The sequence below is a fragment of the Sus scrofa genome, chromosome 12, assembly GCF_000003025.6.
Source record: "Sus scrofa isolate TJ Tabasco breed Duroc chromosome 12, Sscrofa11.1, whole genome shotgun sequence".
Taxonomy (NCBI): Eukaryota; Metazoa; Chordata; class Mammalia; order Artiodactyla; family Suidae; genus Sus; species Sus scrofa.
The window spans coordinates 38,031,182-38,043,426 of NC_010454.4; the positions used below are offsets into that span (position 1 = coordinate 38,031,182).

Genomic DNA, 12,245 nt, shown 5'->3' on the forward strand with positions numbered 1-12,245 from the left:
GTGGTACCTAAACCTCAGCATCCTGTGAGCACTTTGCCGCCGCCTCTGTGCTTTACCTCCTCCCCACGTGATCATCCCACGCAGGTCCTAGCGATGGTATCCCGTCCCCACGTCCCTTCTCATCTAGCCCTGTCACTACCCCCACTACTCTCCTGAGTCCAGAGCTGGGCCTCCAAGGAAAGAGGGGGCCCTTGTGGCCCGGGTGCTATTTGAGCCTGGAGAGCTGAGGACAGTCAGAGAGCAGAGACGTCACCCACACACTGGTGGCAGGGAGGAGATGGTGCAGGGCAGGGAAAGGAGCCGACTCAGGGCTCTGCCTCTCTGTTTGGGCCCTCCTGTCCTTTTGTTTTTAAATTTACATATATATATTTATAATTTACAAATATATATATAATATATATAATTCACAAATATATGTTACATATAATTTACAAATATATATAACTTTATATATTATATGTATATACACTTTACAAATATATATAACTTTATGTATTATATATATACTTTACAAATATATATATATATATATATATATATAATTTACAAAGATACATATATTTGTCTGTTTAGGCATGCATGCCGCACCCACAGAAGTCCTGGGCCAGAGATCTAATCCAAACTGTAGCTCTGACTTAAACCCCAGCTGCAGCAACACCGGATCCTTAACCCACTGTGCTGGGCCAGGGATCAAACCTGAGCCACTGCAGAAACAAACCAGATCATCCCCCACCCGGCCCCCACACCACAGCAGGAACTCCTCTCCGTCCTTTTTCTGGAAGAGGCTCCCAGAGGGTGAGCCCTGTTACCTATGAAAGTGGTCCAGGAGTCGGGGTCTGCACAGATGCTGCTGTTGATCACCGACACCAGCCAGTCAAACAGCCTGTTGGGGTGGGGAAGAGCGGGGTCCGGTGAGAGGGGTCCGGCTGAGCCTGAGGGGTGGCAGAACTGCCTTTCCAGCCTGGGTGCCACACCTCAGAGGGCCTGAGGTCAAGAGCTAAGCCCTCTTCTGTAGTTTCCCGCCCAGCCTGTCTCCACCTCCTATAAATGCAGGCTGTGGCTATGCAGGATCCCAGGCACAGAGACTGGCTTGTCATCTTGTCAAGACTGAGCACAGGACCAAGTGTAGCACATCTCGTTTTACTGGGCTTCTCAGATACTGTGCTTTTTTTTTTTACAAACTGTGGGGCCACAGTGGGGCATATGGAAGCTTCCGGGCTAGGGGTCAAATCAGAGCTGCAGCTGCCAGGCTACACCACAGCCATAGCAACGCTAGAACCAACCTACACCACAGCTTGCAGCAATGCCAAATCCTTAACCCACTGAGTGAGGCCAGGGATAGAATCCTAGTATCGAGTTGGATTCTAGTCGGGTTCTTAACCTGCTGAGCCACAACAGGAACTTCAATATAACTTTTCTTTTTTTTTTTTTTTTTTCTTTTGTCTTTTGTCTTTTGGTTGTTGTTGTTGTTATTGTTGCTATTTCTTGGGCCACTCCCGCGGCATATGGAGGTTCCCAGGCTAGGGGTTGAATCGGAGCTGTAGCCACCGGCCTACGCCAGAGCCACAGCAACGCGGGATCCGAGCCACGTCTGCAACCTACACCACAGCTCACGGCAACGCCGGATCGTTAACCCACTGAGCAAGGGCAGGGACCGAACCCGCAACCTCATGGTTCCTAGTCGGATTCGTTAACCACTGCGCCACGACGGGAACTCCAATATAACTTTTCTATGCGCTGGGAAACCAAAACATTCATGTGACTTGCTTTGTTGCGAGTCTGGAACCAAACCCACAACATCTCCAAGGTCTGCTATAGACTCTGGGGATAGACAGGGAGTGCGTCTGCCTCAGTCACGGCCTGATATGCAGCTGGTTCCTGATGAGAGGGGCTGAAGGGTAGGCCTGGGTGGGATTTGCCAAGAACGGAGTTCACCGCACTGCCCCGCAGAACTCGGCCTGTGAAGCCCTGAGCTCAAGGCCCCAGCACATCCCCCTACCAGTCCTGCACAGATGGGTCCCGCGTCCATCCGAGGCTGACCATGGCCTCCTGCACTCTGGAACCACTGCCCCTGAGAAGACGGGATGGCTGCTGTACAAAGTGGTGACTCAGCTGACACTACGTAAGGGATTTCTTCCTTAAAATGAGTGACTCAGTGATACGACAACCTGTTTGTTGTGTGTAAAATGTTCTGACTAGAGGCTCACTATCTGTGACTGCCACACTTTATCTGCTCACTGTGCAGTGACTTGACACAAAGGGTTTAAAAATCTTTGGCCTGGGAGTTCCCGTTGGGGCGCAGTGGTTGACGAATCTGACTAGGAACCATGAGGTTGCGGGTTCAGTCCCTGGCCTTGCTCAGTGGGTTAACGATCCGGCGTTGCCGTGAGCTGTGGTGTAGGTTGCAGACGCGGCTGGGATCCCGCGTTGCTGGGGCTCTGGTGTAGGCCGGTGGCTACAGCTCCGATTGGACCCCTAGCCTGGGAACCTCCATATGCCGCAGGAGCGGCTCAAGAAATAGCAAAAAGACAAAACAAAAAACAAACAAAACAAAACTTTGGCCTGAAATGCTGACCTGAAATTAGCTTCAAGGGGATAGAAACTGAGTCTTCTGCTGAACTGGGCTCAGACCAGGCCCGGATGTCCTGGGCCATTTTTATTCAGAGGATCTAACTCTCTCAGCAATGCTTCAGGCTCTCAGCTCTTTGAGAAGGTCATGAAAGCAGGGGGACCCTCTCCTCAGGTGCACGAGTTCCTATAAGCACATGTACACACACGTGCTCTGTCCCACAACTTCAGGATTCTGGGCCCTCAGACACCCTCAATGGCACCCTGAAGGGTCTCAGGACCCAGGGTGAGACACCACCCCTAACCACATGGCCAGAGAGTGGAGATGCCTGAAAAACCACCGGAAAAAGGCCAGGACCTCTGCCTTCCCCGTTCTGGGCGCCACTTGCTGCGAAGTGTTGCTCAAGACTGTGGGCGAAGCTGTGGCTCCACCACTGTCTACCCAACTCCCTGGGTTCAGGGGCACACAGAGCAGAGGAGCCTAGTCCCCCATGGGTCTACGGCTGGACCCAGGAGGGCTCCACATCAACTCTGGGGCCTGCCTCACCAGCCAAGAGCCAGGCAGGCGTTCCTCACCTATTGCCAAGGTCAAGGCAGTACTTTAATAATGCGCTGAATGTATGCCAGGAGTGGCAACCCTCCCAAACAGAGTACTCTGGAATCGAGGCTAAGGGCCTTGCTCGGGGAAAGACCAGGAGCCACTCCCTGTTGTCCCCAAACATCTGGGAGCAGAGAGGAACCCATGCTTTATCTGGCAATCCTCACGCGTCATACTGCCTGAGGTGTCGTCCAACTCCAGATGGGGGGACTTGGGAGGAAGGCAGGGCCCAGAGCACTCACCTTGCATAGACCAGTTTGGCCAGACAGTCTCTGCGGGTGTCACACTCAGCCCGGGAGCAGGGCTTCTGGAACACCTGCTGCTGCCTGCCTGCCCTGATGGTTCGAATCTGCAGTGTCTCTAGCAGAAGGTCTTCTGGAAGCCGCAGCAGCGAGGCAGATGTCCTGGCAGAGCCTGGAAGGCACAAACCCCCTCCATCCAAACAGCCCTTTACACAAGGCACCTCAAAGTCACCACAGTAGAACCACAGGGCTGGTGGGTGAGGAGAGTCGCCCAAGGCCAAGGCAGGACTTCAACTCAGGATGTCTATGTCCCAGTCCACACTGCCACGTGGGGGATAAACTACTTTATAAACCCCCCAATTCTCATTTTTTCATCTGCAAGATGTGGACGACGCTGTCTCAGCAGAGATGGGGTGAGGAGTAACTTATCCAGCGGGTGGCTTCAAGGGCACTGATTCTAAATTTCACCCTCTAGCCTCCCTCCCCCAATCCCACCAAATGTTGGCTCTTTTCTGGGCAGGGCCTGCCTTGCTTCATGGGTGTGTGACCAGAGCCTGAGGTGCAGCCCCCACACGCCACAGGCCCTCACACTTAGCACTGTCCATCAGCTGGCAGGGCTGGGCTTCGTCCCTGGAGTCAGCGAACTGGATGTTGCCGAGGTGCAGGAGTCCAGCTAGGGCCTGAGGGGGCAGGAGAGGACAGGAAGTGGGACCTCCTTACTATGTGGAGCCCAGCCTGGAAAGGGTCTCCCTCCTGCTGAATACAGCCATAACAAAATAATTAACAGCAGCTCTCCACGACTTGGCCAGACATGATTCTATACAAGTTACATGCAGCATTTTTTTCCTTTTTTTTTGGTCTTTTTGCCTTTTCTAGGGCTGCTCCTGCGGCATACGGAGGTTCCCAGGCTAGGGTTCTAATTGGAGCCATAGCCACCGGCCTATGCCAGAGCCACAGCAATGCAGGATCCAAGCCGTGTCTGCAACCTACACCAAAGCTCACGGCAACGCCGGATCCATAACCCACTGAGAGGAATCGAACCTGCAACCTCATGGTTCTTGGTCAGATTCGTTAACCACTGCCCCACGACGGGAATTCCAAAGCATCTTGTGTTTTATTCCCCTGCCCCGTGTTTGGCTGCCCCAAGGCATACGGAGCAGTTGCGAACTATGCCACAGCTGAGGCAACACCAGATCCTTAACCCACTGTATCAGGCCAGGGGATCGAACATGCATCCTGGTGCTGCAGAGACACCACCGATCCCATTGTGCCACAGTGGGAACTCCTCTCATAATCTTTTCAACAACAAATGAGAGGAGTTCCTGTCGTGGCGCAGTGGTTAACAAATCCGACTAGGAACCATGAGGTTGCGGGTTCGACCCCTGCCCTTGCTCAGTGGGTTAAGGATCCAGCGTTGCTGAGACCTGTGGTGTAGGTTGCAGATGCGGCTCGGATCCCGCATTGCTGGGGCTCTGGCGTAGGCCGGTGGCTACAGCTCCGATTAGACCCCTAGCCTGGGAACCTCCATATGCTGCGGGAGCGGCCCAAGAAATAGTAAAAAAACAAAAAAAAAAAAAAATAATAATAATAATAAATAAATAAAATCCCTGTATTAAAAAAAAAAAAACAAACGAGGCATTGCTATGGTGATACCCATGACAGATATGAGACAGGGAGAGGTTAAATCACAAGCCTGAGGCACACACTTGGTAAAGCAGAAAGCAGGATGAGGAGTTCCCATCGTGGCGCAGTGGTTAACGAATCTGACTAGGAACCATGAGGTTGCGGGTTCAGTTCCTGCCCTTGCTCAGTGGGTTAACGATCCGGCGTTGCCATGAGCTGTGGTGTAGGTCGCAGACGGGCTAGGATCCCGCGTTGCTGGGGCTCTGGCGTAGGCCGGTGGCTACAGCTCCGATTAGACCCCTAGCCTGGGAACCTCCATATGCCATGGGAACGGCCCAAGAAATGGCAAAAAGACAAACAAACAAAAAAAAAGAAAGCAGTATGAGAACCTAGGCAGTCTGACTTCAGATCCTTCCGCTGCCAGGTCACCCAGAGTCTGCCCCTCTGCCTCCCCCTCTCCAGGAGCAGACTGCATGGGAATGCTGCTTCTGTTCTTTGTGGACTGGGCCTCCTGTGTGGCCAGTGGGGCCTGGCTCTGGCTCTCTTGGCCCTTCTTCGGCACTGTTGGCCTTCTGACAGCCCAGCCTAGGGAAGATCTGTGTTCTCGGGTTCTGCAAACAATGATCCACACGAGTGAGCCACGAGGGGTTGCAGAAAGGGCACTTCCAGGTCCAGCAACCTGGAAACCCTTGGACCTGCTAACAGGAGAGCAGGGCCTCCGCCACCACCCCTGTCTGGTCTCAGGCTGTATCCACATGCGACCCACTCTCAGGCCACAGTTCACCTCAGGAGAAGACTGCTGTGCCTGATGGGCAGAGGGTCATGCCACCCCTAAGTAAGCACTCCTGTCTGTACTCCTGGGGTCGCCCACTTCTCTTGGGCTTGTCCCATGTGCTGTCCCCTCGCCTAGCTCTTGGCTGGCGGTACCTGTGACCCCCCTCTACCGCCTGAGCAGCCCCCATCTGGAGGCTGCAAAGTGGACACTTTCCACTGTACCGCCACCCCCCTGCAGCAGCATCCCTGTCTCTGCTGCCAGCCAGTCCTAGGGCTCCCTTCCCACTGCTCAGGGCAGATGGGAGAAGAGAGGCTGCTGGTGGGGCTGAGCGGGGCCGGCTCGCCTGGGTCAGCACCGTGTCCCAAGGGGAGGGGGAAGAGGAGGGCAAGTCAGAATTACTACGTCTTGTCCAAACTCCATCTGCCCCACTTAGTGCTGTCTGGCTGTGGGCAGGTCCCTGATTTTCTCAATCATAAAATGGGAATAATCTCCACACCCGTGGGACTGTTGAATAAACCAAGTGAGCTAAGAAGTGTGAACAAGATTTAAAATTGTTAACACATTAGACAAACAGGTGGCAGTACTGCTTCTCTATTCCAATTACTGGAGTAATGACTGACCCAGGCACTTTGCCCTGTGCCCTCTGTGGGTCACTGTGCTGGTGTATTCCACAGCACAGTGCCCTGCCACTGTCCTCCATGCCACTGTCCACCCTGCCACCCTGTCTCTAGGCTCGACTGCACAGAGGGGTGACTAACTCCTTGGAAACTGGAAAGCGGGGCCTAAAGTCCTAGATCCCCAGGAAAGGAGACTCACGAGTTGCGAGAAGGGCCCTATAAAAGGGGCTGCCCATCACCACTACCATGTGCAAGAGGTGTGGCTTTTCCTCTGACCTGAAAGATGTTGTTCTGGGTGGGGGCATCGATGCCCAAATGAAGCATGGCCTCCCTGGTCACCTCGAAACAATCTTCTGAAAAGGAATCCGAGTCACAGCCCAGTGTCAGGACCAGAGGTCAGCAGGGATGATGAGGGGTGAGGGAGGCAGGCCCTGAGGGACCCACCCAGGGTGCTGGGTAAGGCTCCCCACCTTCCAAGGTCCTCTCTGGGTTGGGCAGCCAGGAGAAGGTGGCTCCCTCGGGGAGGTGCCATTGGAGCCTCTCGTCTGCACTGGCTCCTTTGCAGATCTGTGTGTGGGGGGGGAGGGGGGACAGGTGGCTGAGCCAGGTGCCAAGAAGCCCAGGCCTACATAAGCCTGGGGCTGGGATGAGAGCAGAGAGAAATGGCAGTGACATCACAAGGCTGAGAGGTCTCCGTGGTAAGTTCAGAGCAGGAAGGGGGGCAAAAACAGCAACACACAGTTTTGGGGGGTCTCCAACCTGATGCAAAAATAATCCACCGATGGAGGCCTGCAGTCTGAGGAAGCAAGCACAATCCCGTCTGGGAAGCCTCCGGCCCCAATGGGAGAGCAAGGAGAATACTACTCAGGCCTCGGGAGACCCCCAGGCTGGTGCGGGGGCAGAGTCTAGGGCAGTCCTTGTTATGCTGGAGGAGACAGTTGCCATTCGAGGACAGCTCTCCATCTGAGGTGGACAGTTTCCACTGGAGACAGTCCCAGCTGCAGGGCCCTGATCTGATGGAGAAGGCAAGCATATCCCCGCGCCAAAACCACCCCAGGAGGCAAGGTGCAGCGTGTGGCAGAAGCATTACAGAAAATTTGCAGGGATAAGTGGCATTGCTGAAAGCCAGGCGAAGAGGCAGGTGTGATACGACGGGGGAGGGGAAGGTTTAGAGGCACAGACCCATCTCTGCCCTGCATCCGGGTGGCTGTGGGACCCTGGTACAGACCTGATAGAAGATGTGGAAGTTCCTCTCGCTGGAGGCCTGGCAGGCCACTCGAGTTTTCTCTAGGAGGTAGGTCTGAACTGCAGCTCCGGTCATCTGCTGGGTTCTGAGCACAAGCAAGTTGGAGCCCATTATTTGCCTGTCCAGCTTGCAGCCATTTATTGGGTACTTACTGTGGCCAGACTGCAACCTGCCCCCACGTCTTCTACTTAGTCTGCGAGGGTCCTAAAGACTAGGCCATGCAGTAGATCCTTGAGGGGCAGAATCTGAGACATTCCCCTGCAACCAGTCATGAGCAGGACCAAGGCCTCTGTATATCATTTTGTCTCAGCCCAAGGCGGGAACGCAAGACCCAGCTTCAAGATCAGAGGTATGGCCCAGACGTGGCAGTTTAACTAGACATCTCCAAGCAAGCGCAGAAGGCAGAACATACAGGCTGCGACCAGCACACTGCCCCAGGGCCCCTGAGGCTGGAGCAGCCCTAGTTCTCCAGGTCTGACAATCACCCTCAGGTGCACTTATCCCACATACTCCAGGGGGAGCTGGGTTCTGCCCCAGCCACTTGCAAACTTCCCACACCCCCATCAGCAGGGGGCAGCAGAGATCACCTGTTCAGCTGGAGCTGGATGAACTTCCCAAAGCGGCTGCTGTTGTTATTCCTCAGTGTGCCCGCGTTCCCTGCAGAGCACACCTACGTTTACAGAGTCCCCATGGGCCAAGGTGCCTGTGGTCTGCTGGGGCCAGGTCTCTATCCTCAAGTCACCTAAAGGCCCCTCTGTTGGTCTCCATGTCACAGGGAACAGGACAAGGGCCTGGGCTCTGGGCCTTTAGCAAGTGCGATTCAGGAGGGTTAGAGCTTCCTGGCAATGAACTGGATAGAGCAAATCTAAGCAGTCGGGGACTGTTTTCTTTGAAGGGAAAGGATGAAAAAACAAGCTGTTACTATCAAGGTAGACAATAAGGCACAACACTGAGAAAGCATCGTGGACACCAACTGCTGTGCTGTGTGTGCTTAGATCAGGCCTCTTTCTGAACCATCAGGAAACTGTTCGGAAGGCTGGATTTGAACTGGGTGAGCCAGAAGGTCCTCTCCAGCACCAATGCTACAGCTGCCTAGGCTGGAGGGGGGTGGGGGAAGGAGTGAGTGACACCCCCTCTAACCTGGGAGGAGGCTGGGGATGCAAGGCAGTGAGGCTAAGCCGTCCTCCCGCCCCTCACGACAGGGTCTCAAGACACTGCTCCTCCCGATGAAAGGGGGCAAACCCCGGAGGAAGCAGGACTAAGGTGCCATGCAGTGGATCCTGAGCTTACCAAAAGCTTCCATGACGGGGTTGGAGTTCAAGATGCGCTGCTCGATCCTCTCTGCGATCTTGTGGCTCTCCCGGGATGTGGGTGAGGCGGCCACCACAGCGTAGAACTTCATCAGGCAGCGGGACGTCCATGTCTGCGACAGAAACTGCCCTGTGGGTGCTGTGCCCACCTCTGAGCCTGCCAGAGGGCCTGGGCCCACTAGAGCCCTCTTCTCTAATGTGTGCTGCTGACCAAAGGGGGCATGCTGAATTCACCTGTGTCCCTGGGCCAGGGCTTCCCCATGTGGGAAATGGGGACACTTACTTCCACTTCTCCGAGCTCCTGCCCGTGAGCTTCAGAGACAAGGGGGCTGGGCGGAGGACAATCCACCTTGACCTGAGCAGTGACTCAGTGCCTCTGAGGCTCACGACTAACTGATGACTCTGTGGTAGACCCTGAACTAAGGAGACTTTCTAGGCATGTTCTTACCAACCCTAGAGAGGCAGGTGTGATTACAAACTACTTGTTTTCGAAACTGAAGCATTAAAAAAAAAAATGTTAATTTTATGGAAGATTACATATCTAGTAAACGTTAAGACTGTGATTTACATGCAGGAAATCTAATTATAAAATTCTGTTTTTTCTTTTTTTCAAGTTCTTAAAAAATTTTTGTCTTTCAGTTTTGTTTTTGACCAGTTGAGATGAGCTCTATTTTCATTTTAATTTCCATTTGTTTGTTGTCCTGGCTCAGTGGAAACGAACCTGACTAGTACCCATGAGGATATGGGTTCGACCCCTGGCTTCGCTCAGTGGGTTAAGGATCTGGCATAGCCATGAGCTGTGGTGTAGGTCCCAGACACGGCTGGGATCTAGTGTTGTGTGATGTAATAAGCCAGCAGCTGTAGCTCCGATTTGACCCTCACCCTGGGAACTTCAATAAGCTGCAGGTGCGCTGCCCTTCCCCCAAAGCAAAAACCAAAACACAAAAGATTTGTTTTTGGGGGGGGGCCTGCACCCATGGCATATGGAAGTTACTAGTCTAGGGGTTGAATCAGAGCTGCAGCTGAGGCCTGCACCACAGCCACAGCAACACCAGATCCAGGCCGTGCCAGTGAACTACACTGCAGCTCACGGCAATGCCGGATCCCCAACCCACTGAGCAAAGCTAGGGACTGAACCCAAATCCTCACGGATACTAGTTGGGTTCATTACTGCTGAGCCAAGACAGAAACTCCTAGATTTTTATATACTGACTCTGTATCCTGTCACCTCGATAACTCCCCACCCCTCACTAAACTCTTTAGTTGTAGCTTTTTTTAAATAAATTCTTTTAGGTCTTCCTCTGAAGTAGGTCATGTTCCCTCTCCTCTGTTTTCTGAGAAAATCTGTGCAGACTTAATATTGCTTCCTTAAATATTTGGTAGAATCCACAAAATGAAGCCACTTGGACTTTCCATACAGAAAGGTTTTTGTGGTTTTTTTTTTTTTTTTTTTTTTTTTGTCTTTTGTCTTTTTTAAGGCCACACCCATGGCATATGGAGGTTCCCAGGATAGGGGTCCAATCGGAGCTGTAGCCACCGACCTACGCCAGAGCCACAGCAACTCGGGATCCCAGCCGCGTCTGCAACCTACACCACAGCTCATGGCAACACCGGATCTTTAACCCACTGTGCAAGGCCAAGGATCAAACCTACAACCTCATGGTTCCTAGTCAGATTAGTTTCTGCTGCGCCATGATGGGAACTCCTACAGAAAGGTTTTTAACTGTGACAAATTTCTCTCATAGATTTAGACAGTCAGGTGATATAGTTCTTGTGTGAGCTTCAGCAGTTTGTGTATTTCAAAATATTTCTTGCACGGAGTTCCCGTCGTGGCTCAGTGGTTAACGCATCCAACTAGGAACCATGAGATTTCGGGTTCGATCCCTGGCCTTGCTCAGTGGGTTAAGGATCTGGTGTTACCGTGAGCTGTGGTGTAGGTCGAAGACATGGCTCTGGCGCAGGCCGGCGGCTACTACTCTGATTAGACCCCTAGCCTGGGAACCTCCATGTGCCCATGGGTGCAGCCCTAAAAAGACAAAAAAAAAAAAAAAAAAAAAAAAAAAAGAAAAGAAAAATTCTCAATTTCATTAAATTGTATAATTTACTGAAATAGTTAATAAAAACCTCTTATCTGGAGGATCTTAAGTGATGTCTATTCTTTCATTTCTGACATTTGTAATTTATCTTCTCCCCTCTTCAAATTTGACTAGAGGGTTATACATTTTATTAATCTTTTCAAAGACACAGCTATTGATTTCATTTTATTTTTTTTTTATTTTTTATTTTTTTCACCCCACTTTATTTCCTTCTTCTGCTCACTTTGGATTTACTTTATTCTTTTTTTGGCTATGCCCACGGCATGGGAGGATTGTCCCCTATACCAGGGACAGGAATTGAACCTACATCACAGCTGTAACCAGAGCCACAGCAGTGACAACGCCAGGTCCTTAACCCGAGCCACCAGGGAACTCCTACTACTTTATTCTTTTTCCACTTAGTTTAAGGCAGAAACTCAGATCAATGATTTGAGTTTGTTCTTTTCTAACATTAGCATTTAATGCTACAACAAATTTCCCTGTAGGCACTGTTTTTTTCTTTTTCTTTTTTGGTCGCCCCACGGCACATGGAGATCCCAGGCCAGGGATCGCAGTTGTGACCTATGTTACAGCTGCAGCAAGGCCAGATCTTTAACCCACTGTGCCAGGCCCGGGATTGAACCTGGGTCCCAGCACTCCCAAGTCGCTGTGAATCCCATTGTGCCACAATGGGAACTCAATTTTTTTAAGCACAAATTTTGATATGTTGTGTTTTCATTTTCTTTTCTTTCTTATTTTTGTCTTTTTAGGGCCACACCCATGGCATATGGAGGCTCCCAGGCTAGGGGTCTGATGGGAGCTGTAGCCACCAGCCTACACCACAGCCACAGCAATGCCAGATCTGAGCCGCGTCTGCGACCTACACCTCAGCTCACAGCAACATCGGATCCTTAACCCACAGAGAGAAGCCAGGGATCAAACCTGCATCCTCGTGGATACTAGTCAGATTCATTTCCGCTGCGCCATGATGGGAACTCCTTATCTTGTAGTTTTTGACGAGATGCCTGTTACCATTCTTATTTTTGTTCCATTTTATGTATATTTTCCTAGCTTCCCTCAAGATTTTTTCCTTATGACTGGTTTTCAGCAATTTGATTATAATGTACCTAGGTGTGTTTTCTTTGTATTCCACCTGCTTAGTGCTTCCTGAGCTCCTAGGCTCTGTGCTTA

General features: G+C 51.8%; 1 protein-coding gene across 9 annotated transcripts in view; it reads right to left on the minus strand.

Moving 5' to 3' along the window:
• The window catches only part of MYO19 (myosin XIX), a 53,867-nt gene that overhangs the window by 11,080 nt on the left and 30,542 nt on the right, over positions 1 to 12,245 (minus strand). For 8 of the 9 annotated variants that reach the window (XR_002337206.1, XR_002337208.1, XR_002337207.1 and 5 more), the window contains exons 7-14: positions 8,960 to 9,092; positions 8,257 to 8,326; positions 7,652 to 7,754; positions 6,894 to 6,990; positions 6,700 to 6,776; positions 3,998 to 4,088; positions 3,409 to 3,580; positions 810 to 883 (exon numbers count right to left, since the gene is read on the minus strand). Coding sequence is in view for 6 of the 9 variants with exons in the window: in XM_021067311.1 (XP_020922970.1) it covers positions 810 to 883; positions 3,409 to 3,580; positions 3,998 to 4,088; positions 6,700 to 6,776; positions 6,894 to 6,990; positions 7,652 to 7,754; positions 8,257 to 8,326; positions 8,960 to 9,092 (817 nt within the window). In the remaining 3 variants the exon portion in view is untranslated. Of the gene's footprint in view, positions 1 to 809; positions 884 to 3,408; positions 3,581 to 3,997; positions 4,089 to 5,506; positions 6,777 to 6,893; positions 6,991 to 7,651; positions 7,755 to 8,256; positions 8,327 to 8,959; positions 9,093 to 12,245 lie in introns of those variants that run through there. The other variant, XM_021067314.1, reaches the window with a different exon arrangement.